The following is a 27,954-nucleotide window of genomic DNA, read 5'->3' as shown; positions in this document are numbered from 1 at the left end:
CTGCCGGGTTAGGCTGTCCCGAGGCAGGCAGGCAGGCAGGTAGGCGGGTGAGCGAGCGAGCGAGCGCGGGGCCGAGGCGCCGGCAGGGAAATAACGGGCGCGCGCCGCTGGGCGCGCCCCCCACCCCCGGAGAGGAAGCGGGACGGGGCGCTCCTACGTAGCACCGCCCCCTCGGGGTCCCGGCTGTAATGGCGGGGGGGGGGGGAGGGGCGGGGAGAATTTCCGCGGGAGCCGCTCCTCCCCCCGCTCCGCGCACAGGAGCCTCCGTGGGAGTGGGGAGCTCTCTGCGGACGAGGGGAAGAGGGGGCGCTGGCGCGGGTGGGGTGGGGGCGTTTCTCCCCGCTCCTGAGGAGCTTGCTCTCTGCTTGCCGGGATCGGGCTGGGGGCCCCAGTTGTGAACTCTTTCCCCGTATGGCGATGGCGGGCATGGAAAAGTTTTCCTCCGCCTCTCTATCCCACAGTGAGTTCCAAACGAGAGCTGGAAGATCCCGGCTAGGGAAAAGGCAGGACTATGGAACTGCCTGCCACTAGATGTAGCCATGGTCACCGACTTGGATGGCTTCAAGAGTGGAGGTTTTAGTCATCAGAGTTACTAGCCACTATGGCTCGTTTCCACCTCTGCTGTTGGAGAGCCAATGAGTGTGAGCTTCTGAAGGATAGTCACTGGGAGCCACAGGTGGGGAGCATGGCGTGGGGGCTTCTGCTGCACTCCAGACATCCTTTGGGGCTTCCCATGGAAGCATTTACAGGGCCAATGTGGGAACCTGGATGCTGGTGCAGATGAGTCCCTTTAGCCTGACCCAGCAGCTGGGCTCTTCCTGGAGAATGAGAAGTGCTGGGTCAATGAGTTCTTCATCCTTGCACGCCGCAGTTGAGGCTGTGTCAAGACTGACCTTCGGCCTCTTGGGGAGCAGTCATGGCTGGCAGGTGGCATCAGCACCAGTCACTTTCCCAGCAAGTGCCAATGCAGTTCAAAGTGCGTTTTCTCAGAAGTAAGTTCCAGCCAACATCTTTTCCTTGGACCTCTGCTTCTCATGCCCAGCACTGACCCACTCTGCTCTCAAGGATCTGTGCCCTTGCAAAGAGGATATTTTAAGTTAAAGGTGGGGCTCCTTTAGCTCAAGATGGCCTTTTCCTTATTAAAAATTTTCTGAAGTCTGCGAGAAAAGGGGCAGTCCATTGTTAGGAATTATTAGGGAACCCATTTTCTTGTTCTGTGGGAGTGGTGAGGGCTGTTCTGCTTTCCATCTGTGGCTGCCAGCTTTGCAAGTTGGCATGCCCATGCCTCCCTCTCTGGCCCTGGCATCCATCAGCCTCCTTGGCAGGATGGACAGGGCTGGCGTCCTTGTCCAGCCACGTGCCTCTTTTGCGACGCTTCGTGGCTGCCATCCTCAGCACTTCCTTCTTTCCTTAGGCTGCCCAGATTGGCGAAGAGCTGGCGGCGTTTGAGGAAGCTGCCTGTGCCCTGCGAGGCTCCCTGGTGGAAGCAGCTGCCAGGCCAAGCGCCGCCTCTGCCTCCTTGATTTAGCCAGCAGCCTGAAACATGCAGCAGTGTAAGACCACCTCGCTGCTTCCTGCAGTGCTGGAGGGTTGGGTGATTATCCCTCCCAGCTGGCTTCTGCTGCCACGGGGGAGACTCCTCTCCCTGTCCCCTTTTGATTCTGGCTTGCTTGCAGAGCGGGATGGTTGGCCACCCAGTCTGGAATGTCGTCCTGGACGACCACCGTTGAGGGCGACGGCACGACTCCCAAGTTCTTTGTGGGCTCCCGAGATGACGAGGTGGACCTCCCGGGATCAGACATGAAGATGGATGAGATTGACTTCTTTGAGGATGACGAGGAGGAGGAAGAATCAGTAAGGAGCCTCCTTGTGTGGCTGGCATAGGTGTCAATAGGCTCCCTCAATATATGGCTTATGCCTGGGCCTCTGGGATGTGTGTGTGGTGTACAGATGGGAGTCTGTTGCTGTAATCTGAGAGGGAGGACCTTTTGGCTTCCCCAACTAGGCCAATTGCCCTCCTGCACCTGGGGAGGCTGCAGCTCTCTTGAACAGATGCTGTTCGTTGCAAACAGGGGCACCTCTCTGCACTTGGGCAGACGCTCCCCTATTTTGGGGCTTCTGGGGGAAGGAAGAGGTGCTTCTTCCACCTTGGTAGTAATCTGCTCTCTTACTCCCAAGGAGTCCCATTTAAGGCAGTGAAACAACTCGGTGCCTATTGTGGAGAAGGCACATAGGGGGCTGCTCATGTGTCCTCTCCACTTAACTGCTTGTGGATGGGACATCTCCTTTAAGGCAGGTTCTCCCTTGGGCAACCAGCTGCCTCTTCCATTGGGCAAAGGGGAACCAACCCCCCAGTCTCCCCTTGGAGCTGCTCTTGGACCAGGGTCTGGCGTTTGTGCGGCCCCTTCTTGGCTTTGTTATCCAGACTTGCTGAAGGCGCTCCTTGATGATGCAGCGGGTGGGCAGTTCCCTTCCGTGGCTCTGTGACGATCTCCTGGCATTCCCCTCAGCCTCCGGAGCGGCAGATTGTGGTGGGCATTTGTGCCATGACCAAAAAGTCCAAGTCGAAGCCCATGACACAGATCTTGGAGCGGCTGTGCAAGTTTGAATACATCACGGTGGTGATCATGGGGGAGGACGTCATTCTGAATGAACCTGTAGAGAACTGGCCGCCCTGCGACTGCCTCATCTCCTTCCACTCCAAAGGTAGGATGCCTCCCAGGCTGCCACCCCAGCTCCTTCTCTGCCTGGTTCGTGTGCCCCCGACTGGCCAGCCTCCGCTGAGGACTGCTCCTTTTTCTCTCTTGCAGGCTTCCCGCTGGACAAGGCTGTTGCTTACGCCAAGCTCCGCAGCCCTTTTTTGATCAATGACCTCAATATGCAGTATTACATCCAGGACAGGTAGGAATGCGGAGATGCTATGGAGGGAACATTGGTGGCTTAGGATAGGCTGCCTCCTAAGCCAAACTGTTGGATTTAGATGAGTAGGAGAGGTTATTTATATTTTATCTTACTTGCGTGAGAATGCAGATATCTATTTCAGCTGCAAAGGTCCAGGTCCAGCATGCGTGCAGCCTAAGATAGCCTAGCCTGAGGTCTGGGTAGTGTGTTTCCTGGGCTTCCCTTCTGCTCCACAGCAGCAGAGAGGGAGGCCTGTCGGGTCATGTCACAGGGGAGAGAGGCTGGCTGGCTGGCTAAGCAGGATGATCTGTGAGATGATCTGCTAAGAAGCAGGGTCTGGCCCTGTAGCATCCTTCAGGTGGTAGCCTTGCTCTCTGGTCCGTGTCCTCTGCAGGCGGGAGGTGTACCGGATCTTGCAGCAGGAGGGAATCGACCTGCCTCGCTATGCAGTGCTCAACCGGGACCCTGACAAGCCGGACGGTGAGTGGCCTGTGAGCGGAGGGTGAAGGTGAGGATGACGACTGCAGAGTCTGAGACATGCAGGTGGCAAAGGCTCCCTTCTCTTTTCTGAGCATGCAGCCTCTGTCAGTGGAGCTGCTTCTGGAGCAGACAGGTGTGGTCTTGAGCCCCTTCATGGTCCAAGCACCAGGGGGCTGTTCTGAGCATCCTTCTCTGGCTGGATGCTGCAATAGAGGTTTGATGGATTGCTGCATCCTCCTGCTGTTGGGGTTGTCCTCAGCTGCCACCATCCTTGCTCAGGCTCCTCTGGAGATAGTTTGGCTTGTGTCCCTGGAAGCAAGAGGGGTGAGCAGACGCCAAACAGCAGAGCCCTCTTCAGAAGGGCTGGGGAGCTTGCTGTGGCCCTCTGGACATTGTTGTTGGCTGAGGTGCGTGATGGGAATTGGGGTCCAAAGAGACACCTGGAGGTCTGCCCAGGCTTCCCATCCTTGCTCTTAAGGATGAGCGTTCATTAGACAGCCCTTGTCTCCTCCTTGCAGCCAGCCAGCCACCCTCCCTGTAGGGACTTCATATCTTTGTTTCATTTCCCTTTTTCCTCCGAGGACCCCAAAGGAATGTCCATGCCCCCCCTGCCCCATTCAGGCCGAGTGAAAGGAGGTCAGTCCAGGCCTTGTTCCACAGCCTAAGTGCTGCACCACCATATATAAAAGCCTGATGATTTTGTAATTTTGTGGTGCCTACATGATTTTATTGCTGTGGTTTTTTAAAATGAGCCGGTGATTTACGAATACTCCTATAAATAAAGCCTCAACTCCACCTACTTGCCTCCTTTGCAGGGCAGAGGCTGTCTTCACCATCTGTATCTCTGTAAGGGGGAAGCAGTGGGGCTGCCTGGCTCTGTGGGGAGGGGCAGGGGCTGGAGGGCTTGGGTAGCCTCTCCCACCCCCCACCCCCACAAAAAAACGTGGCTGTGCTTTGGCTGCAGAGTGCAACCTCGTGGAGGGGGAGGACCACGTGGAGGTCAACGGGGCCATTTTCCCCAAGCCCTTTGTGGAGAAGCCGGTCAGTGCTGAGGACCACAATGTCTACATCTACTATCCCACCTCAGCTGGTGGGGGCAGCCAGCGCCTTTTCCGCAAGGTGAGCAGAGTGGGAGCCCAAAGCTGGGAGCCCAGCCAGATTTGGCATCTTGGTGCTGCAAGAGAGGAAGAGAGAGAGTTTGTCGGATTGGCTGGTGGGATTCTTGGATGCTTACTGTGGTTCTAGGGTGATAGAGGCCCCAGTGGGACTCTGTCCAGAGGTGAAAGGCCACAAGGCCTGCCCCCCACTCTGTTTTCTGGTGCCTCTTGGCCAGAATGGGTTTGGAACAGGGCAGGGCACTTGTTCTGAAGGGCTGACAATTGCCCCTTGACTGGAGAAGGGGAGTTCTGCAGCCCTGCCCCCCGCCAGCACCTCCACCCCAGACATGCACCCCACTCCCACCATTTGAATTCCCCGCTTATTTCAGATTGGGAGCCGCAGCAGCGTCTACTCCCCTGAGAGCAACGTGCGGAAAACTGGCTCGTACATTTACGAGGAGTTCATGCCCACAGACGGCACAGATGTCAAGGTAGGGCCTTGAGGGGAGAGGGGCAGAGATGCCACCTGATCTCGGAGGCTGCCGGGGAGGGACAAGGGTGTAACTTCTCGACTTTGGTGGCTCAGGTGTACACGGTTGGCCCAGACTACGCTCATGCGGAGGCCCGAAAGTCCCCGGCTCTCGATGGGAAGGTGGAACGGGATAGCGAAGGGAAAGAGATCCGCTACCCTGTGATGCTGACGGCTATAGAGAAGCTGGTGGCCCGGAAAGTCTGTGTGGCTTTCAAGGTTGGTGTTGCTTCTCCTGCTGAGGAGTCCCTTGTGTCCCTCTGTCTCCGAGGCCGGGGCATCCTGAGGCGGAGCTTTGGAGGAAGGCCCAGCTGAGTAGTAGGGGCCCTGTTCTTCTTCCTCCTTGGCTCCAGCACCTTCTGGTTGAGGTTCCTCAGAGCCACCACTGAGGGCTCCTTAAACCCTCTTGGGAGGCCTGCCAAAGGGTCATGGTGCTGCTTCTGACTTCAGTGGCTGCAAGCAAGGGGAGGGGGCTGCTCCTTGCACCACTGCCTCCTCCTCATCCTGCTGCTTGGCTTGGTTCTGCCTGTGGCACCTGCTGCGTATGTTGGCTGCTTTAACTCTTCCCATGCCCCCCCCCCCATTTTGCCCCTGCAGCAGACAGTGTGTGGCTTCGACCTCCTGCGGGCCAACGGCCACTCCTTTGTCTGCGACGTCAACGGCTTCAGTTTTGTGAAGAATTCCATGAAATATTACGATGACTGCGCCAAGATCCTGGGGTGGGTTGCACTTTGTCGTTCCTGCTTTTCCTTGGGTGGTGTGTTCCTCCCACATGGGAAGATGGTATGCCCTGGGTGGGGGACCTGCCAGGATGGGAAGGTCCAAAGCGGGTCTCTGACCAGGTCTGGCTCCTCTCTCTCTCCCTGCCAGGAACATTATTATGCGTGAACTGGCTCCCCAGTTCCAGATCCCCTGGTCCATCCCCACGGAGGCAGAGGACATCCCCATCGTGCCCACCACCTCGGGGACTATGTGAGTGTCGTTGGGCTGAGCATTTCTGCTGTGGCTTCCGGGGCATTTTTAGATTTTACTCTTGGCAAGCGTTCTTACTTGCCACTCCTTGGACTACAACTCCCATCATCCCTGAGCTCTGGCCTTGCTAGCTAGGGGTGATGGGAGTTGTAGTTCAACAACATATGGGGACCCACAGGTTGAGAAAGACTGCCTTAGAGGATGGTGGACTGGCTCTCAGAGCTCTGGCCTTGACTGGAGAGAAGAGGACGGAGGCCATCCTTGGGTGGGACTACGTGGAGTGGGGTTGTCCACTGCCCTTCTGTCGCCTCTGGTGGGCAACTGCAGAGCAGGGCTTTTCAAAGCTCGCCATCTTCTTGCGCAGCCTTCAACATATTCTGCACCTTTGCAAGCTTCAAAGCTTTCCTTGCTTGGGGAGGGAGTTTGCCTCTGCTAAGCGTGGCTGTTTTGAGAGTGGGGCAGCCTGAGATTGGTATCTTTTGCCACAGGATGGAGCTGCGCTGTGTGATTGCGGTTATACGGCATGGTGACCGGACCCCCAAGCAAAAGATGAAGATGGAAGTGAAGCACCCCAGGTAAGAAGAGCCCCCCCCCCCGGCTACACTCTGGGTGGGTGTTTGTTTGTGCAGCCTCTTCTCTGAGAGTAGGGCTGGGCGATACCTGGTTTTCAACATCTGTGATATATCACCAGCTAAACACTGCGATATACTGATATATCACAGTGTCTGAAATAAGGATGGAGCTACACAGAGAAATTGGTTGGCTTCACAGTTTCCCCCACATTTTGATTTTTGCATAGCATGCAAACACACACATCATCATTTGTAATATATTGTTAGGTCAAAGACTATGAAACCAATATCACGGTATGGGGTTCAAACTGGTTCTGGATGATACATCAATATATTGCCCAACCCTAGTCTTTAGCTGGTTTCCCTTAAACGCTTCATCTCCCCTGAGCAGCAGCATAAGCAGCCACCTTATTCTGGACCTTGTCCAGCTCTGCATTTCCCAGCCCTTTCCTTCTCAGACCCTGGACCCCCTCTAACTTTGCTGCCAGGTTCTTTGCGTTGTTTGAGAAGTACGAGGGCTACAAGGCTGGGAAGCTGAAGCTGAAGAAGCCAGAGCAGCTTCAGGTGAGGAGGACTGGGGGCTGGTGGGGCCACCTCTGGGGCACCTCTGCCTTTGCCTTCCTGGCTTGGGCTTTGCTGTGCAGGGGGGACCTCAACACACTGGCCTGGCTGTTTGGGGTTGGCATGTGGGTCTGTGGGGGGTAGGGAGGTGGTGAGGCCAAGGGCCAGGTGTGGGGAGCAGAGGATGTGCTCGGCTGCCCTACCAACCCAGCCAACCCTTTGCCCTGGGCAGGAAGTGCTGGACATCGCCCGCCTGCTGGTGCTGGAGGAGGGAGCTCATGAGGACTCTGAGGCCGAGGAGCAGAAATCCAAGCTGGAGCAGCTCAAAACTGTGCTGGAGATGTGAGAAGAGGGGTGGGTGTGGGTGGGGGCAGGTGGCTTGATGGGCCCCCAGTTCCTGATTTTGAACAAGAGCTCCGGGAGGGTAAGGTCCAGCGGCATCCCCTGCCCTCTCCACTCTCTACTGGGGTGGTTTCCTCTACTTGGCACCCGGCAGTTCATGCCGCCTGGTGGCTGTGCCCTTAGAAGGCCCAGCCCCTTGTGAACCTGTCTGACACCTCCTCCTCCTCTCAGGCTCTCCCTCTTGGCATGCAGCGGTGGGTGGCCTGAGTGGCGAAGGAGGGAGGAAGGGGCCTGGCTTAGCTGGAGTTATCAAGGAAGCCCTTCCAAGCCCCTGCTTCTTCTCTCTCCTCCCGGCAGGTACGGGCACTTCTCTGGCATCAACCGCAAAGTGCAGCTGACCTACCTGCCCCACGGGCGCTCCAAAGCATCCAGCGAAGAGGAAGGCAGGTATCTGGCTCCTGCGGGGGCTGTGGGTGCCTCAGGCCTGGTGCTGGCAGGAGTGGGGGGCAGGTGGGAGTTTGCACCCTACCTATGGCTGCCCCTGATGCCACCTTGGTTGAGCTGGGCCTTCCATCTCCTGGCCCCGCCCCGCTTCTCTGTGGCAGCGTAGCTGAGCAGGAGGGGCTTTCGTTTCCTTGACTTGCTGGAGTGTTGTGGCAGTTAAGAGCATAAGCTCCACAGGGTGTACGTATTTGCACATGTTAATTTTATTTAGGGGAATTCTTCCTTGCCTTTTGCTGCACTGTCCCATTGTTGGGTTCCAACAATGTAGTAGAAAAATGGATGAAAGCAGATATAATTATAGGGAGAGTCCCAACAAGTCCAAGCGTTCCAAATGGAACAGAACTGATTCCGCAAGACCTTCATTGTCAGGGGCAAAGAGGTGTCGATGGCAAAAGCTGTGTACGAAGGCACCAGGTGCTCCTCCTCCTCCTCCAAAACTTGGAGGGAGGTAGAACTGCCAATCTTAGCACCTGAGAGGACCTGTAGGCATGGAGGCCGTCTTTCAGACATTTGGGACTTACAGAAGCCCCTTGAATGGAAATGAACTAACAGCCAACGCAGCTGTTTTAACGTAGGGATTATATGAGGTCTAAACAAACCCCAGCCAGTACTTTGGCTGCTGCATTTTGGACCAGTTTAATCGTCTTCAGGGACAACCCCACATAGAGTCTATTGCAGTAATCCAGTCAGGAGGTTACCAGAGCATGGATAATCATGGCCAAGTCAACTGTCCCAGAGGGGCTGTAGCTGGTGAGCCAGCCAGAGGTGGAAATAAGCATTCCTGGCCACCAAGGCCACCTGAGCCTCCAGTAACCGTGATCTGGGAGCACCCCCAAGCTCTGAGCCTGTTACTTCCAGGGGACTGCAGCCCCCTTCAGTGGAAGTCATTGCCCTACCTTCCAGACTCAGGAGCTCTGAACGCAGAACTCCTCCAACACCTCTTTAGGATTTTGAGTGCTCTGTCAACACAGAATCCTTGGCCAGAAGCCATAGGTGGGGCTTTGGGCATGGCTCCTGTGGCCTTCCCCAGCCCATTTCCCAGCAAGCAAGACTGACACTCACTTTGGTCCCTCCTTCCTGACTGGTCCCTCCTTCTTGACTGTGGTGGTGGGGAGGCCATAGTGGCTGCTGACCTCCCTCCTGGGGATACGAGGTCTGACTCTTGACTCTCTGCTGTCTCCAGAGGCCCGCAAGGAAGCCTCCCCATCTCTGCTGCTGGTGCTGAAGTGGGGAGGCGAGCTGACTCCCGCCGGAAGAGTGCAAGCTGAGGAGCTGGGGAGAGCCTTCCGCTGCATGTACCCGGGGGGCCAAGGTGAGGCCAGGTGTGGGGAGCACAGTAGTGTGATGGGAGAGGGAGCCGGGTTTGGCCCGGAGGCCTCCATGCCTCAGCCACTGTCTTTTGACCTTGAGGCTCTCCTCCCACCTTCCAGGGGACTACGCTGGCTTCCCAGGATGCGGCCTCCTTCGCCTTCACAGCACTTACCGCCACGACCTCAAGATTTACGCCTCTGATGAGGGCAGAGTCCAGATGACTGCAGCTGCCTTTGCAAAGGTCCTTGCAATCTCTGTCTTCCCAGTGACTGGGGGTGGGGGTGGGGTACCTCTTGACCTGGCTGTATCCTCTTGCAGTGCTGCTGTGTGTGCAGTGGCAGTTGAGCCAAGGCCACCTGGGCATGACTGCTGCTCTTGCCTTCGGGCAGGCCAAGATGGCTTTCGTTCCAAAGGACCAAGCGATGATCTGTGCTGTTCCCTTACCACCACCACCACCACCAGCAGCTGCTAATGTCTGTGCCCCATCCCATTTCGCTCTGCAGGGCCTCCTTGCACTGGAGGGGGAGCTGACACCCATCTTGGTCCAGATGGTGAAGAGTGCCAACATGAACGGCCTGCTGGACAGTGACAGTGACTCCCTCAGCAGCTGCCAGCACCGGGTGAAAGCTCGCCTCAGGGAGATCATGCAGAAGGACGCCAACTTTGGGGAGGAGGACTTTGAGAAGGTGAGGAGGACAGGCAGCTAGGCTGGCTGGCTGGCTGGTTGGTTGGCTGGCAGGAGCCACTGGTAAAGGGGAGGGCAGCTCCCTGGGCCAGGCCAGCTCAAGGCTTTGGCCTTTGCATCAAAGGAAAGAACTTCAGCTTTCATGGGACCTGGTGCTGGCAGTGAGGCTGGGAGTGAGGAGGTACATCCTATCAGCCGCTCCCTGCTGTTCCAGTTGGAGAGGGGGCCAGGGGTGGGACTTCTGCATCCGTGATTTGGCCAGTGTCCCTTGGCATGATGGGTAGGCAGGTGAGAAGAAGGGCCTTCCAGCAGGTGAACTTCCTGCTCATCCTTATTAAAACAAACTTCTGGTCCTGATGATGCAGGGGGAGCCTGTCTTCCCCTCTGGAAAGCTTTGGGAAAATGGGCATCAAGGCTGCAGGATCCGGGAGGAGCGAATGTTGGTCATATGGCACCCTGAGGGAGGACGAAAGTTGCCCCTCCACCAATATTTCATATTATTTTTTGGTACAGTTGCTTTTTTAATGGACCTTCTCAGTAGGTATCTGTTTAAATACAGATTATGATTATCATGCACGGGGGGTGGGGAGGGAACCACCTGCAGCACCCTATACCTGGTGTTGATCCAGGGCAGGGTTGGGGGAAAATAACTTTGCATTGTTGGTTGGTTATTTCTAAGGGCAGGGGGACAGCATGTGGTAAAGCAGGGAATTGCACCTCCATTGATCTTAAAAAAGAAACAAACCTTCTCTGAATATTAGCTTAGCAGTCTTGAAGCAGGTTTCTAAGAAAAAAGGGACAAAATAAAAGATAAAGCATTCAGCTAGTCCTCAAGACTGTAGCATTTCTGGAAGCCATAGGTTACCACTAGAAGCCCAAAGGCATCCAGAGAGGGAGCCAGCACCAGTTGGCGCTTGTGGGGGTGGCTGAGCCAGAGTTTGTGGAGGGGAGGGAATGACTTGCAGAGCCCTCCCCACATTGGGAGGGGGAACTGCTGGCTGGGCCCATGCTTCAGTTCCCCTTTGCTCTGATCCTGCCTTCAGCTGGCGCCCACGGGCAGCATCTCACTCATCAAGTCCATGAGCATCATCCAGAACCCTGTGGAGATCTGTGACCGGGTCTTTGCCCTGATTGAGAGCCTCACGACCCAGATACAAAAGCGCCTGGAGGACCCCAAGTCTGCGGGTAGGGAGTGTGCATTGCGCCGTAATAACATTGTGTCGTTTGAAGCAACTGGAAGCATAATAACTGACTCCTTTTGGAAGAAATCGTTGTCCAGGCCCATAGAAATATCATTCAAACTTTTACTTGCGGAGCTTGCTTCGTAACAGAATTAAAACATCAAATATACATCCAAAAGGTCCATACATTTTCTTGTGTTGTCCAGCACAGACTCAGAATCTTAGAAATACAGCCGTACCTCAGAAGTTGAATGCCTTGCGAGTCAAACGTTTTGGCTCCTGAATGCTGCAAACCTGGAACTGAGTGTTCCAGTTTGTGAATGTCCTTTGGAACCCAAACATCTAACGCAGGTTCCACGGCTTCTGATTGGCTGCAGGAAGCTCCTGCAGCCAATCGGAAGCTGCACCTTGGTTTCTGAACATTTAGGAAGTCGAATGGACTTCTGGAACGGATTCCGTTCAAATTCTGAGGTACAACTGTAAAAGATAACTTCAAAAATCAAAGCAGTGTGTAGGGCAGGTGGATAGCTTGGCAGTTTGTGTTTGTGTGTGTGAGCACTTTAGTCCTTCATCGGTCCTTGTATGAGTGTCCTAACCTTCCCCCTGCTCCGTGGGTGGGATGACTGATGCTGCTGCTGATTCCCCAGACCTGCAGCTGTACCATAGTGAGACGCTTGAGCTGATGCTTCAGCGCTGGAGGAAACTGGAGCAGGATTTCCGCCTGAAGAACCGGCGCTATGACATCAGCAAGATCCCTGACATCTATGACTGCGTCAAGTATGACGTGCAGCACAATGCAGCTCTCAAGCTGGAGGGCACCTCTGAGCTGTTCCGGCTCTCCAAGTCCCTGGCGGATGTTGTCATCCCCCAGGTGAGGCCTGGCCCTGTGAGGGAGGGTGTGGTGGTGGCATGGGGCTTTTGGGTTGCCCTGGGCTGAGTCCCTTCCTGCTTCCCCAGGAATATGGCATTAAGAAACAAGAGAAGCTGGAGATAGCTGTGGGCTTCTGCCTGCCTCTCATCCGGAAGATCCAGCTGGACCTGCAGAGGACCCACGAGGATGAGTCTGTCAACAAACTGCACCCCCTGTAAGGATCACCCCTCGTATTTTTATACAACTTAAATCTCCTTACTAGTTATAAATAGAAGAGCCACTGAAAGTTGTGACCTTCCATTATCAATTGTTCCCTTGTTTTAATTTTTTGTAAAATAATTTTTATTGAATTTTCAAATTATAACAACAAATTTTCCACAAATCTTAATTAAACAATTTATATATCCATATTTCTCCCCTCCCCACTCTTTCTGTATTGATTTATTAAACAATTTCTATACCCTGTTGGTTTTACCTCTTATATAGTTGTGAAAGTTTAGTCAAAACCTGCCAGTGAGTCCAAATCTTTAAACTGTCTTTTTATATAGTTTATAAAAGGTTCCTACTTATTTTAATGGTTCCTTTGTTTTAATTTTATCATCTCCTTGATGCAATTCTAATAACTCTTAATAGGTTAACCATTTCTCTTTGCCTGTCAACTCTTTTCTGTAGATAGCTTCTTGTGGGGGTGGGTGAGTGTTTGTGCATAACACATTTACTTTAACTGTATCGTACCACAAATATCCATGCCATCCAAACCTTGTCATGTTTTTCTAATTCCAAAAGTTTCTCAGTGTCATCCATTCCTTCATCCATCCTAAGCAACAAGCTACAAAATACAATTTCAAGTCAGGCAAGCCCTATCCTCTTTTCCCCTTTGCATCTTGCAGAACTTCAGATTTAACTCATGTTTTCCCCTGCCATACAAATGTAGATAAATATTTTTGCCATTGTTTAAATGGTATATCAGTAGTCAATACAGATATTGTTTGAAACAAAAAATCTCATTCTAAACAAGACATTCATCTTTATCACAGAAATCCTGCCTAACATTGACAATTTTAGTTTCTCCTATCTTGATATACAGTGGTACCTCGGGTTACATACTCTTCAGGTTACATACACTTCAGGTTACAGACTCCACTAACCCAGAAATAGTGCTTCAGGTTAAGAACTTTGCTTCAGGATGAGAACAGAAATCGTGCTCCGGTGGTGTGGCGGCAGCAGGAGGCCCCATTATCTAAAGTGGTGCTTCAGGTTAAGAACAGTTTCAGGTTAAGTACAGACCTCCGGAACGAATTAAGTACTTAACCCAAGGTACCACTGTATCTTGTTTAATTTCAGCTCATGTCTTAACATAATTATTTTGAAACGACATACAATTCGCATTTGTCATGGTAATACCCAAATACTTTACTTTTTTATTAATTTGAAACCCCATTTTCTCCATCAAAATCTTTGGGTCTTCAGTTGTCATATTCTTTATTAGCATTTTCATTTTCTGATGATCAGCCTTAAAGCATGCTAGTGTACCAAACTCATTTAATTTATCCATAAAAGTCTGTGCTCCCTGTAGTGGATTTTCCAATACTATCATCAAATCATTGGCAAATGCCTGTAACTTACAAGTTTCTTTTTAAATCTTTGCTCCCCAAATTCTTTCATCTTGTCTAGTGTCTCTAAACAAAACTTCCAAGACCAAATTGCAGAGTAATGGGGACAGTGATTGCCCTCTTTCCAAAAGACGTCTGTCTTTTTCTCCTTGTGAATCTGCGTTGGCCTCCAAGCCCTCTTGGTGACAGAACTCCCAGAACTGTTGGTGAGCTTTTGGTCCCCTCACTGCTTTGACTTCTCTGCTTCCAGGTACTCGAGGGGAGTCCTGTCTCCGGGGCGCCATGTCCGGACACGCTTGTACTTCACCAGCGAGAGCCACGTCCACTCCCTGCTCAGCATCTTCCGCTATGGGGGCCTTCTGGATGTATGTGAGCCAGCCATGGTGTTGTGTGTATGTGTGTGTTTTGGCCATGGAGAGGGGCTGACCCAGGGCTCTCCAGTGCCCTCTGCTGAAGGGGGAACCCTTTGTCTCCTGATAACTCTGGCAGCGCCCTCTGCTGGTGGCTCCAGAGTCAGCCTTGAATTTTGTTCAAGTGTCTGGAGGGTGGGCCTGAACTGTCCTCCAAACACGGGGGGGGGGGCACGGGGGACAGGAAGATGCTCCCTGCAGCCTTTTCCTCTGAGCCATCCTTGGAAGACTTGCTCAGTAGTTCACCTCCCTGGTTTGACCCAGTAGTCACCGAATATCATTTATAGATGTGCTTTTCAGGTGAACCCACAAAGCAGTTTACATAGAAATACTTAACCAGCCAGCCTCCATTAAGACTTTATAATGGGAAGGCCAAGGCCAGCTACCAAGGGAAGAGAGCACCTTCTGCCATTAGGGCAAGGGTGTCTTTGGGCAGCTCAAGGAGGCAGCTATGGGAGGAAGAGGCTACTCCATGGACAGTGTGTGTGTGTGTGTGTGTGTGTGTGTGTGTGTATTGGTGAGTCAAGCCACTTGCTTCTGCTAGACGGTCACCTGGATTTTGGCATGTCGTGAGAACTGGTTGGAGCTGGTTCATCTGAAAGGGTCCACAGCACAGTGGGTTTTTTGGCCAATGCTAGGAAGAAAAGCTGTGGGCTGCGAAGTCTACCTTGTGCTGAACCCCTTCAGGAGGGTTTATGCGAAATTCACTGGGGGGAGGAGTGCTAGACCCCTTCCAGGTCCCTTCAAGGCTGAGCCCGCCCCCCTTCCAGGCCCTTTAATCCTGCCTGCCCCGGTCCTTCTCTTGCCTTTCAGGAATCGAAAGACCCTCAGTGGCAGAGGGCCATGGACTACCTGAGCGCCATCTCGGAGCTGAACTACATGACGCAGATTGTCATCATGCTCTACGAGGACAACAACAAGGTGAGGGAGCAGAGGAGGAGGAGGAGGAGGAAGCTGGCGGGGGGTGGTGGGGTGAGGCCAAGTGGCCAAGCCACTGTGACTTCTTCTCCAGCAGAGCCTCACTGCTCTCTTGGCAGGACCCTTCCTCTGAGGAGAGGTTCCACGTGGAGCTGCACTTCAGCCCAGGGGTGAAGGGCTGTGAGGAGGATGGCAGCGCCCCGGCAGGCTCTGGTTTCCGCCCGGCTTCCGCGGAGGTGAGTCCATGGCCTCTGAGGCTGCTGGGAACAAAGCCGTTTGTAAGGCAGCTGGTCTGACCAGTCCCCGATGCTCCCAGATGGTGCTGGAATTGCCGTCTGCTGGGAAGGTGGGATTAAGGGCAGCTCTGACCTGATCTGGCGCAGGTGCTGAGAGATCCCTGCCGACTACCAGAGGAGGGAGAGAGAGGGTGGACGCTGCCTCTCTGGGGTGTGTGTCTTGCTCTGCCCTGAGGAAAGAGGTTCTGCTACCCATTTTACCCTCAGGCTAACGGTGGAGGCACGTCCGAGTAACTGAAGGTGCCTTGTTTGATTTCTGCATTATCTTCTTTTGTGTGTGTGTATATATATATATATATATATATATATATATATATATAGTGAATATACAAGCATACAAACATACATTTCATACAGTCCTTAAAAATGTTCAAACATACCTACACTCAATCCCACAGATAATTCATTTTTACCATCACCATCCACCACCCCTCACCCCACCTTTGTGTTAGACTTCCAATCTACTCAATTGCAATTTCTTTCCACTTCTGTTACTTTCTTTCACACACCTTTAACCTAATTTCATGCTTCTTTTCTATTACACATTGTTATCCATCTTATTTAGTATTTCAGTATTTAAAAGGGAACTTGTTTATTCTAATAGGAGTTCTGATTTTTCAATATGGTTTTGAAAAGTAATACCACTTTTCCAATTGTTTGCAATCAGTAGGCTTGCGGCTACTGTTGCGTATAAATATAATGTCGTGTCTTCTTCCTTTAGACTTCCTGGTACTATTCCCAATAGAAAACCTTCTGATGTTTTCCTAAATGAATATCTGAACATTTTTTTCATTTCGTTATATATTGTTTCCCAAAATTGTTTGATGTTTAAACAATTCCACCATATATGCATCATAGTACCTTTTCCAGTGTTGCATCGCCAGCAGACATTGCTACAATTTTTATTCATTTTTGCGATTCTTTCAGGTGTTAAATACCATCTATGTATCATCTATAGATGATACATAGATTTCTGCATTATCACAGTGGTAGTATTACTAGAAAGAAAGTCTCTGTCCTCCCTGGCTGACCTCTTTCCTCACAGTGTGGGGCAGGGGGAGACTTTCCCAGCCCAAGGGTTCCCTTCCCTCCTGGGCCCACATTAGTGGGCGGGACCAAAACCTAAGCAGAGGATGCAAATTTCCCCTTCGTACAGTAGGCCCATTTCTGTACACCTTCACACACAGAGCCTGTTCTGGATACAGGCATGCAAGAGGTAGAAACCCTTGTTCAACACAGGGTCAGTCTGGGCTTGGGGAGCATGCCAGGGGACAGAGAAAGGGGCCCAGAGGGCCACTGCATTCTACCCCAGGCCTGAGGTTCCCACCTCTGCACCGCTGCCTCCAGCCTCCTTTTTGCTGCCTAAAGTTTCCCCTCACTTCCAGTGCTCAGCCCAAGGCAATGCCCCTTACACCCCCACCCCCTTGTGCTGCTTTCCTGCAGAAGGAAGCCAAGAAGCCGGAGGAGGGGAGCCTGGAGGAGCTGGCCAAGCCCAAGGCCATTGTGGAGATGGACCAAGCCCAGCACCTCTCCTCTCCGCCCCTGGAACCCATCTACGTCCAGCGGAGATCCCCACTCATCCGCAACCGCAAGACCGGCTCCATGGAGGTAGAGTAGAGGGGCTAGACAGGTGCTGTGTGTGTATATGTGTGTGTGTGTGTGTGTGAGAGAGAGAGAGAGAGAGAGAGAGAGGGGAGCGATGCCTTTCAGGACAATGAAGAAAACGAAGACAAGAGAATGTATTGTTCTTTACTTCTACCAAAACATTTGTTCTATAACCAAAGCTCTTAAGATGACTGGCTGGTTGGTTTGCCTCTTCTAGAGGGAGGATCCCCAGATGTTGTGGCCCAGAAGGAGGGGAGGTGTTTTTTCCCTCCGCCAAGAGCTGCTTCCTCCTCTGCCCCACAATCACTTTCTGTCTCCCAGTTTGTCCCTTGCTGCTGCTGCCCCCGGCCAAGGTGCCAGAGGCCTCCAGAGTCACCTGAGTGCTTGTTTTCCACAGGTGCTGTCGGAATCTTCCTCCAAGGCGGGTGGCTATCGCCTCTTCTCCTACTCGCGGCATTCCTCAGAAGTGAAGCAGAGCGGGTTGGGTAGGAACTTCTCTGTTCTCTCTCTCCCTCTGTTGACAATCCTGGTGGGTCAGTGGGTGGGATTTTGTATGTTTTTTCTCCCAGCCAGATAGGATCTGGGGCTGTCTCTGTAAAGTGCCCTGCCTCCCCCTGAGCCTGGGCTGCCTGCCTGAGGCCCTGCGCTCCATTCCCTTCTCTAGCTGGCCTTTTCTCCTGTGGCACTGCTCTGGGATCTCACAGACATTTTGAGAGTCCAGGCAAGGAATGTCTCAGGTAGGTAGGCAGGCAGTTTCTGACAGTCAGCAGGAGGGACAGGGAGTCTTGGCCTGAGGGCTAAATGTGGTTTTTCTTTTATAAAAAAAACATTTGGGATTTAAGGGGGGGGGGCAGAAACACATAAATGGATTTTTACCAGCCCTTCTTGGGTGAAGAAGCAATGGCAGTGGCCACCCTGTGCCCTCCAGCTCTGGCAGGCTGTTTCCCTGGCACATAGCAATGACCCCCTCCCCGCAAAATGAAAGGAGCTATATTCATGTAATGAATGAATATTACATCTTAACGGAAGAATAATAGCCCCTGTCTCATTGAAAAAGCCCTGGCGGTGGAGAACCCTACCCCCAAGACACGAGTTGTCTTCCAAATGCCTTGTGTGTGTGCAATCACTCAATAAAAAAAGGCAGGTTCTGATTTAGAGCCCTTTTTCTGAGGCGGGGGCAGATTCGGGGGCTTCCTCACAGGCCCTTCCTTCGCAAAAGAAGGTCACTGGCCGGGGGACCCCTTCCCATCTCCCCAGAGCCAAAGACAGAGGTGGGAGGAAGGAGCTTCTCCAAGGGCAAGATTGGAGGGTGCGGCGGTGTGTATGTGTTTTGTGCTGTCTGTTTGAATCCGGGCACTGGCCCAGCACCCAGGCCTGCTTACCTGCACCTCGAGACCGTTATTCCCCTTACGTAACAGGCTGCTTGCTAAATCACCTGCACTCTTGGCCTGGAGTCTAAATTGAGGGTGGGGGACACTCTGCACTTGGCTCCAGCCTGCTCTACCTGGCCTTGCTGGTGGGGGAACTTGGCGTGTGGTCCAATCACGGTGCTTGCCTGAGCCAGTAAAAGCCCACCCACCCACCCACCCCACTCTGCACCCAAACTTGCATTGTGATGCTCCCTCTTGCGCCTGCACCTGCCCTTGCTCTGAGCCACAGGGCTCTCTGCCTGGGTGGTCAGCCTCTTCCTCTGTCCCTCGGGCTTGGGAGTGTTTTGGTCTGGTCCTGGGCTTGTGGGCTGGACCACTGACCATCGCTTCTGGCCACGGCATGTGAGCTGAGAGAAGATGGTGAGGCTTTGAGAAGCTGGAGCAGGCTGGCTGTGCCCTGGGCACAGAGGTCTGCCCCTGCTCCTCTGTTTTGTGTTGCCCTTCAGAGCAGATTTAGGAGCTGCAGACCCCCTCTCTGCTTCTTCGTTTGCCACTTGGGGGGTGGCAATCGGGTGCTGCAGCGCCTTTTTGGGCCTCTTCCTGCAAGGGCTGCTCTGCTGCTTTCTGCCCCACTAACCTGGGTTGCCTGAGCTGCATGTGGGGTGTGTGTTTTTGTGTGCAAATGTGTGATACTAACAGCCTGCTGGACCTTTTCAGGGTCGCAGTGCACGGGTCTCTTCAGCACCACGGTCCTGGGGGGCTCCTCCAGTGCCCCCAACCTCCAGGATTATGCCCGCAGCCATGGGAAGAAGTTCGCCTCCAGCTTTCTATACAAAGATGGTAGGTGCACCCTCTGAAGACATCCTGAGGCTTGGGGCTGGGCATTTGGTGGGGAGGCTCCAGGGAAGCTTGGGGGCTGAGCACTCTGAGGACCCCCTTGCCCTCGTGGGTCCTGGGAGAGCAGGGCTGGGAGGAGGCGTCTCCACATCCTGAGGGCCTCTTGCCTGGAGCTGCCTGGTCTCACCAACACCACAGGTCCTCATAAGGACGGAGAAGCAGACTTAGTCACGGCATCCATTAGCAGGGGGATGGAGAGCAGGTTTGAAGCTCTCAGGGATCAGCCTCACTAGTAAAGTACTCCTTCCCCATCCCAGAGCAGGATGGGAGTTGCCTAGCATTGGAGAGAAGCCACAGGTGCCAGGAGTTGTTATGGGCAGCAGTGTGGGGCAGGGCGAGCAGCTGGGTTGGCTTTTCAGGTGAAGCAGAACAGGAGATGGGGTTGCCGCAAGTCTCTGCCAAACAGCCTGCAGGGATGATTCTCCTCCTCCTCAGTGGCATTTACTGGGTCTCTCTTGGGGTTTATTCCTCTGGCAGCTGCCTTCAGCCTTCAGGCATACACAAGGTTGTTATAAAGTCCTGGCAGGGTTTTCACACCAAATAACACCCTCCTGTTTGAGAGGGGCTTGCTTTCTGCCCCTTGCAGCGGAGAATTCTTCTTGGCTCCAGCCCTGTTGTGACCAGCCTGTCTTGCAAACTGGGCTTGGAGCATGGCTCTCAAATAGTTGGGGAGCTGCTCAAGAACTTTCTGAGCCTCTTCTGGCACCTTCTGGTCCTCCCAAGGTCTTTTTGGCTTCTTGCATTTGCTTGGTTGTTGAAAGAGATAGAGAGAGATTCTATAGCGGTTGCTGAGGCCTGGGTTGGTGTGGCAGAGGAAGGGGAAGCCTGTTTTTGTGGGCTATTAAGGTTGGCCTCTTGGGGGCTGCTCCTAGCACCAAGCCAGGGTGATTCTCCACAGGGTTGTATGGTGGGTGCTTTCTCTTCTTTCCCAACCAGAAGCTTAGGGGTCTCAGTAACGCTGCCTGACCCAGCTCAGGGATATTGGCAGGTCAAGGAGCTGGGCTGGTGCTGGTCCTTGGCCAGTAGAGTGTTGTGGAGTATTCCTGCACCATTCATTGTGGCTCCGGACAGGGAGGTTGAAGAAGCAGGGGTTACTGCCCTCCTCCTCTGCCCTTCTCTCCCATGGGACCCATCTGGGGAGCGCTTGTCTTCAGTCTCCCGTTGCGCCGCTGTCCTGTGGTGCCCATTGCCCCTCTGTGTGTGTGTGTCAAACCGTCCCTTGTGCATGTTGCTCCTCCCAGCAACCTCCTGGGGGGGCAGTCTAGTGTGGGGTGAGGCCCCTTCCTGCGGTGGGCCTGTGCTTCCAGCAGGGGGCGCCACAAGCAGATGGGCGCCTAACTGACGCGATGCTCTCATCTTGTTTCCTCAGAGCTCTTGTCTATGCCAGCTGTAAAGCGGTTTTCTGTGTCATTTGCAAAGCATCCAACTAACGGTACGTTTGCTTCTTAATTTGACGCCCCTCCCCGCTCCTCCTGCTCCCTCCACCCTTCCTATGTCTTCCATCCCCGCGTGCATGAGTGGGCAGCTGTGTCGTGCTGTGCTGTCCCCCCCCCCCGCCACTAACCACCCTCTTGGCTCTCCCTTCTGTGTTCTCACGGGGATGGGGCGGGAGCAGAGGGACCCCTCAACACATAAACAGCAGCAGCAGGGAGGGCAAGATGAGGCACCTGCCCCCACCCGGCTGGAGTGACCTGATGAGAGAGAGCCTATAGGGGTACCAGCTCCTCCCCCCTCGCTGTGACCCAGAGTGGGGAGACAGCCTTGCCCAGTTCCCCCCTCTCTTTAGGCCGCTTGCCTGCTTGCTTGCCTGCCTGCCTGCCCTCCACTTCTCCCACCCCCAGGTAACAGGTCTTGCTGGACAGTGTGAGTTCAGAGGAGGTGCCGCTCTCTTCTCATGGGGTCTTTGCCTCTGCCGGGGTGTCTGGCTCTTGCCCGACTGCAGGAGGTCTTGGCTGGCCCTGGGCAGGCTTGGAGGTGTCTGGTGGGTGGAAATTTGGGTGGGGGAAGCTGCTCACAGCCCCTTGGGGAAGGTTTTCTTTCAGAGTAAAACAGGGTTACATACACTTCAGGTTACAGACTCTGCTAACCCAGAAATAGTATCTCGGGTTAAGAAATTTGCTTCAGGATGAGAACAGAAATCGCGTGGTGGTGGCGTGGCAGCAGCGGGAGGCCCCATTAGCTAAAGTGGTCTTCAGGTTAAGAACAGTTTCAGGTTAAGAACGGACCTCCGGAACGAATTAAGTACGTAACCAGAGGTACCACTGTAATTGCATTAGAGAGATTTCCAAGTCTTTTAACTTCTGGAAAAGACAGGATCCTTCTGTTTCTGCTTGCTAAAGTAGAGGGCTGCAAACTCCTTCTAAGCCTCAATCATCTCCCTTTCCTTTGTGCTTATTGTCACTTTCTTCTTTGCTTCCCTCTTCTGTTATTTGCCAGCTAGCAAAAAGTCTTGCTTAGATCACTGGAGGGACCGGTTGGAAGACAGGGCTGGTTGTAAACTCCGAGCCTCATATTTGGTGCTTCTGTAGTTCTACAATTTATTCATTTAACAACTGGGCTTTTTGGTTTCTAGGAGTTAAAAGCAAGGTTTTAAAAACCACTGTCTATGGTGCTTGAGTGCATTTCTCCCCTCGGTAGAGTTGAGGAATATCCCTGCCTCCCCTGTGGCTGGCTCCCAGTGGAGGGGCACCCCCACATTTTGCTCAGTGGAGTCCTTTGCAGCCCATGTGAGGTTTGAGAAAGAGTGTTGGAGGGACTCTGAGGAGGAGGAGCAGCCCAGAGCCGCTGGGAGGGGGGCGACGAGCAAGAGACTCAAAGGCTGTAGGTTTACATGCCCCTTCCTTGCATGCCGAACAGCAAGGCCAACTTCTCCTCCTGACTGGCTATTTCTGCCTGGGGGGAGGGTTTCTTCCAAATGGGGGCTGCCCTTAGGGACATGTGGTTGGCCACTTGGGAAGAGGATGCCAGGTCCTTTGGATTCTTCTGATGATTTTATGGAAACTGAATTGGTGCTGACCAGACAATGCTTTTGCCAAATGTCTCAAAGGGCCTTCAGGTGCCCAGAAAGTCTTTGCCTGTGTTGTCTTTGAAGTGGGAACAGAGTTTGCTCCATGGCAGGTGGTGCTGGCAGCTGTCCTCCCTCCCCATGCTCTTCCATGGTCCAGGCTGGGCTCCCCCTGCCCTTCCCCTCTCTGTTGCCTTGGCTTTGGCTCTGCTGTGCCCCTCCCCAACTCACCCTTTGTGGCCCCTCCCCCCAGATGAGCTGGAAGGCCCCTGCGGGCGGCTGCTGCTGCGCCACTTTTCCTCTGACTTTGCCGCCAGCCAGCCCGCCTCCCTCCTGGATGCCGCCCTGGCACATCACCTCCGCCAGTGCTCCTACCACTTCCGCCTCTTCCGGGACTGGCTGGTCTCTGGCCGGGGGGACCTGGAGAGCCTCAACGGTACGGCATGGCACTGCATGGTGCCTTGGGGGCCTCCTTGGCTGGGCCCTCCCCGCCCAGGGGGTCCCTGTGGCTCTGCCTCTTCAGGGGCTGCTTCCCTCCCTCCCCTGCCCAGCTGCCCTTTGCCTGGAGGAGGCCAGCCAGGAAACCTCTTCTCTTGTCCTGCCAATTCTTTCCCCGCTCCTCTTCACCGGGCTACAGCAATGTTAAAACACAACATTAAAAAAACAGCTAAATTCCTGGCTACCTAGAAAGGCTGCGAGCCCTGGTGGGTCTCGCTTGCCCCCTGCCCACCCCCCATGGAAGCCGGGCGACTGAGGAAGGGCTGCCCCTGCTGCTGCTGCTGCTGCTGCCGCCACTTCTTTGCATGAGGTTTGGTTTGGCTTCTGGGAGCCCCCCAGGCCCTGGGCGTTGTCTCCCCAGCCAGCACAGGCTGTTCTGCACCTGGTGCCAAAACCCTTGCAGAGTGTGCATGTGTGGGTGTGGGAATTGTGTTGCATGGGCAAAGGAGCTTCCCTGCCCCACAACCTGCCAAGGGGGAGCAGTGTGGGACTTGAAGGATGGAGGGCTCTTGGGCAGGCCCATAGGCCCCCTCCCTTCCTCTTTCCCACCCTGGCATACAGGCCCAGCCACTCCCTGCATGGCTCTGAGCACTGGGCTGGGCTTTCTTCCCAGGAGGCCAAAGCCTGATTTTGGGGCAAAGCTGCCCAGGTGGCTCTTGACCGGGAACCTACAGGTGGGGGAGGTTGGCAGCTGCCTGCAAGATGCCTGGCTTGTCTTCCAGAAGAGTCTACTGCTTGGGTCATTGCAGCCCAACACTGCCCAGGAATGGCCTTCTTCCTTCTGTCTGCCCCTGCATGATGGCCAGGCTGGTTTGGGTTCCACTATCAGGGCAGCTCAGCAGGAAAGAGGACCAGGCCTCCCCTCCCTTTGGCCTGCGTCTTCTGGGCGGGGGCTTCTCTTCCACTGGCGCCGTTCCCTTCCTGGGGAGAGGAGGCTCACTTGCAGGCTCCTTTCACAACCCTGCCTTATTTGCAGCACAAGTCCCTGCAGTTTAAAAGCCAGCAGCTCTTTTGGACTGGTGCAAAGCGCCCCCCGAGTGGTGCTCAGCGTCCAAGAGAGGAACAGTTTCAGGTTTGTGTATAATTTGCACAGTGGCTTCCTAAGAGTTTCTTGGGTCATAAATGCAGATTTTGCAGCTTCAGAAAATTGGCTCAGCTCTCCTTAAGACGGTTGAATGTTGGTTTGTGATGCCAGAATTGGTTAGCGGATGTTCTGCTGGTTTGACCGACGTGAGGAACTGGAGTCCAGGCTTCCTTGCCTGATGCAGCCATTTCCCTTCCACGCAGACCCACTGGAGTATCGCTGAGCATTCAGCAGCATCCTCCTCAGGTGCTTCAGCAACAAAAGCCACCTCCTGGATGGGGCACCTAAACAGCCTGCAGGTGGGAGGCAGCTCCTGAGCAGCTATTTGCAGACTGTATAGCCCTAAGCCATGAGGGCCTTGACTCCAGAGCTCAGTGCATGGTGGGGCTGGCCGACTGACAAGGGGCGGGGGGCTCTGGACCCCCAACTCCTCTGGGAGTGCAGAGGCCTCTGCCCAGGCTCATTGTTAGAAACTGAGAAATGAAAGCTAGGGGCTAAATGGCACCTTAAACCTAGGTTAAGGGCACAACAACGGAATGTCTAGAACTAGGTGCATTTTTTCAATAACAAGAATGCAAAGCTGAAAATGAATGAACTGCAGGTAAAATATTATGTTCATTTTTGACATAGTCTAGTCCTTCCCCTGCCCACCCCCATAATATTCTTAAGAGGGTCTCTTCTCCAGTCTTCAGAGTAGCTGGAAGTGGGGAGGCAGAAAAAGGTCCTCCTTTCCTTCCACTCTGCAGTTTTAATCTGAAATCTTAGGCGCAGTACTACACCCAAAGCTCAGAACTGCTCATGCTAATGAAATTCCCTGTCACAAAATGCGCCTAGAACAATTGGAGTTTCGAACACTGTTCAGGCCCAAACCCTCTGCCCTTCTTATCCCTTCCTGGCCAAGCTTTCCTCCCAGCCCATCTTGGAGCAAGCTCTGTGTGGGACGCAGGCTGCATAGAAGCACAGGTCCTCCAGGGTGGGGGTGGGGGATGATACTGGAAAGGGAGCAAGGAACCAAGTGTGTGTGTGTGTCTGTTGTGTGGAGAACAAAGTGGTGATCTCTAAAATTTTCAGAAATGCTTTGTAAGAAAAGAATGAGCAAACTGTTGTTGATGGGACATTTCAGAAACAGAGTGGCGGGGGCAGGGGCTTCATCCTTCCCTTCCATGGGAACCAGGAGGCAGGGAGCTGAGGTTGGACAGTGTTTCCCTAACCCTAACACTCTCCCTCTCCCATCTGCTGGGTTGCTGCTCCCATCCCTCTCCCATCTCCAGGGTTAGAAATGCCAGTTCACCCAGCATGGGTAACACAGAACTGGAGACTGAGAACGGCTGCCCAAAGGTTGGGGAGGCTGGGGCTGCCATCACCAGGACCAGGTACGGTGCACCACTAGAGTCCCTGGGCAAACTGGTTTCGAAGTTTGTCGCATCACCTCTAACAGCCCGCTAGGCAAGTCGAGAAGGGCCTTTGGGGGTCTGTTCAGGGCTCCAGGGGCCAAGGAAGGGCTTTCCGTTCCCCAGGGACAGGGAGGAGCAGCAGCCAGGCAGGAGGAAGGTGAGCTCCAGGTTTTCCTCCCAGCCCCTGCGTGCTTTTGCTTCTGAGATGCTGGGCTGGGTCTGGCCTGCTCTTTGGTGTGTTTTGGGGGCTCCATGCCTGTGGCTCGAGGGGGACATTGGGGCTTATTTTGGGCGTCTGGTGGGGAGGCAGCCGCCACTGAGTTTTCTCCTCTGCAGAGGTCCTTGACGCTGGGTGGGGGGTCTGCTCTGCCTGCAGGCTTTGAAGGCTGCTCCATGGTGCCCAGCATCTACCCCTTGGAGACCCTGCACAACTCGCTCTCCCTGCGCCAGGTCAACAGCTTCCTGACGGCCGTCTCCAGGACATGCAGCACCAGCACTCCCCACCCAGGAGCTGCCCCAGGTACCATCAGAGGCAGGCAGGTTGGGCGCTGTGCTGGGGTCCCGGGTGGCCACCCCTTCAAACTGAGCCCCCTTCTGCCCCAGGGCGTCTCGCAGGGCAGCACCCATGTTTTCCAAAGCAGCTTTGCCCAGCTGTGTAGAAGCAACACATTTCACTGCACACAGAAATAGAATACCCGTTTTCTGGGGTGCCACCACCGAAAGGGCACCCCATCTCAGCACGGAGACCCTTTGGTGTAAGTGTGGGGGCTGGCCTGGCCTGGGGGCTTTGACAGAAGTGCCTTCCTGGTCACCAGGAAAACCCCAGGCCCCTCAAAGGTTAGCCTGCGCAAGGGGCATCTTTGACTCCAAGGTGGGAGTGGGCAGAAGGGGTGGTGCCTAGAAGCAGGCCCTTGCCAGGGGGCTCACAGTGTTGTTGTCCTCCTCCTCTTTCCTTCAGCGCTCTTGGACTCCCTGATGGAGAGCCAGGGGCCAGGCGAGGACTTGACGCCGCAGCAGATTCTCTCCTCTTCTCTGCCTCTGCGCCCCCGCTCAGACAAGCCCCCCTGGTGTAAGTAGGCACAGGGCTTGGGAGGGAGGAGCAGTTTGATGGAACAGACTCGGAGGAACAGAAGGCAAGGCTGCCCGAGGGGACATTGCAGGCCTTTGGGGTGGGCTTTGTGCCAGCAGGAGGAATCCCAGCCAATGGGAACAGAAGGAGCGGGGGCTGGGGGTGGCAGCAGCTAGGTAGACTGGGCTGGTTGCAAGGTTGCCAGGGGCCCTGAGCCCAGACCTTCCTGACGCTTGGAGTTGGGCAGGGCAGCACTTCTCTAGCGGGAGGGGGCAAGGCCAGCAGATCTAACCTGCGGGCTGCACAGGATGGGACCCTCACCCTAACTTTGCTGGGGGCAATATGCACCCCCACCCCACCCGGATTGTGTGGCTACTATTAGACGCTGCCCTGGGATCCTCCTGGCATTCTTCAGGGTGGGACAGTTGCCAGGCCCTGTGCCCAAAGCTGTGACGGTGCCAAGGAAGGGGTTTGCAAGGAGCTTGTGGGGGGGGGGAGCATTCTTAGCACCTCATCCCCCCCCCATGACCACCTCGTTCTGATTCCCTTGCAGACAGCAGCGGCCCCTCCAGCACCGTCTCCAGCGCAGGCCCTTCGTCACCCACCTCCTCTGTGGAGAGCTGCCCCCGCTTCAGCTTCGTCTCTCAGACCAGCAAGGAGCGGCTGGCAGGGCCCATGGAAGGGAGCCAGCCGGGCAACAACGGAGCCTTCAGGGAGAAGGGAGAAGAGCAGAGCCTTGCCAGGGAAGCCTCAGCGCAGGAGGAGAAGGAGGAGACAGAGCCTGGCGGGCAGGCAGCCACTACCTTACTGCAGAAGGGACTTGAGGGAGGGGAGGAGGCTGCCTCACCCCAGGAGGAAGAGGAGGTGGCAGCGGCTGTAGTGGTGGGGGAAGAGAGTGAGCAGCTGCCCGCAGCACTGGAGCTGCTGGAAGTCGGGAGCAGCAGAGGTGCAAGGGAAGGGCAGGCAAGCGAAGGACGGAGGGAGCTGGACCTGCCAGAGGAGGAGGAGGAAGAGGAGGTGGCAGCAGCAGCGGAAACTGGCTCAGGAGAGGCCACCTGGGAGGAGGCCCTGCTCAGTCCCTTTCTCCCAGTTGGGGAAAGCACTTAGGCAGGAGAGGCCTGCTGTCAGCTGAGGCTGGCCAAGTGAGAATCTTTCTTGCCCCTCCAGGAGGCTGCCTGCCTGAGCCAGGGGCCCCGTCTTGCTCGGAGTCCACCTGGCGGGGATGGGCTCTGTACCAGCAGAGGTTGGGGTCGTCCCCCACTTCTGGGACATGAGCCTCACTGGCCCAGCCAGGATGGCCTTCTTTCTCCAAAGTGTCTGGCTGCAGCTGCCCAGAGTGGGGGGAAACTTGAAGAGACACCCTCCCCCAAGTGGTGTCCCCCTGGCAGTCTTGAGTGCGAGAACTGAAGAGGTCTTCCTTGCTGGCGGCAGCGGTGGGGGTGTGAGGCTCTCAGTGGGGGGGAGGTCCTCCAATCCTGCTGGCCATTGCCAGGGTACAAAGCTGCTTTGGAAAAATCAGGTTTTCTTAGAAACATGTGGATGAGATGCCAAATGGTGTACAGTACAGAGTAAATATTTAATATATTATTCTTGCTGGCAGGTGGAGGGGGCTGCTGGAGGTCCCCACTCCCCCACCCCCGCTCCGTGGCCCGGCGTGTGTCGTCCGTGGTTCAGATGTGTCTGTGTTTCTCTTGCGAGGGATTGTATAGCCGTCCCCTGGAGTCCTCCTTGTGCTGCATTTTGTGCGTGGAGTAAAACGCCGACACTCCCAAGACGGGTGGCTTGTGTGT

At 54.5% G+C, this 27,954-nt stretch overlaps 1 protein-coding gene across 6 annotated transcripts; it reads left to right on the top strand.

Annotated features, from left to right (window-relative positions):
- Positions 1-27,938, top strand: PPIP5K1 (diphosphoinositol pentakisphosphate kinase 1). Of its 6 annotated transcripts, none has more exons than XM_080980155.1 (32): positions 1-39; positions 1,415-1,553; positions 1,677-1,854; positions 2,511-2,706; positions 2,811-2,901; positions 3,296-3,381; positions 4,346-4,500; positions 4,868-4,969; positions 5,065-5,226; positions 5,605-5,726; positions 5,878-5,979; positions 6,468-6,554; positions 7,040-7,115; positions 7,345-7,454; positions 7,812-7,897; positions 9,142-9,270; positions 9,389-9,510; positions 9,773-9,955; positions 10,998-11,139; positions 11,783-12,006; positions 12,093-12,220; positions 13,870-13,984; positions 14,843-14,950; positions 15,067-15,183; positions 16,687-16,851; positions 17,246-17,333; positions 18,936-19,058; positions 20,485-20,547; positions 22,373-22,555; positions 25,472-25,615; positions 26,054-26,164; positions 26,718-27,938. In XM_080980155.1, the coding sequence occupies exons 3-32, from the start codon at positions 1,705-1,707 to the stop codon at positions 27,269-27,271; spliced, it is 4,224 nt and encodes a 1,407-aa protein (XP_080836281.1). In that variant the 5' UTR covers positions 1-39; positions 1,415-1,553; positions 1,677-1,704; the 3' UTR covers positions 27,272-27,938. The 6 variants fall into 6 exon arrangements, with proteins under 6 accessions (XP_080836281.1, XP_080836283.1, XP_080836284.1 ...); XM_080980156.1 differs by having other exon boundaries at positions 25-47; XM_080980157.1 differs by lacking the exon at positions 20,485-20,547.
- Positions 27,939-27,954: the final 16 nt, after the last annotated feature.

This window comes from Podarcis pityusensis, assembly GCF_964106645.2.
Source record: "Podarcis pityusensis genome assembly, chromosome: 14".
In the NCBI taxonomy this organism is placed as follows: Eukaryota; Metazoa; Chordata; class Lepidosauria; order Squamata; family Lacertidae; genus Podarcis; species Podarcis pityusensis.
This window is presented reverse-complemented; position numbering and strand designations above follow the sequence as displayed.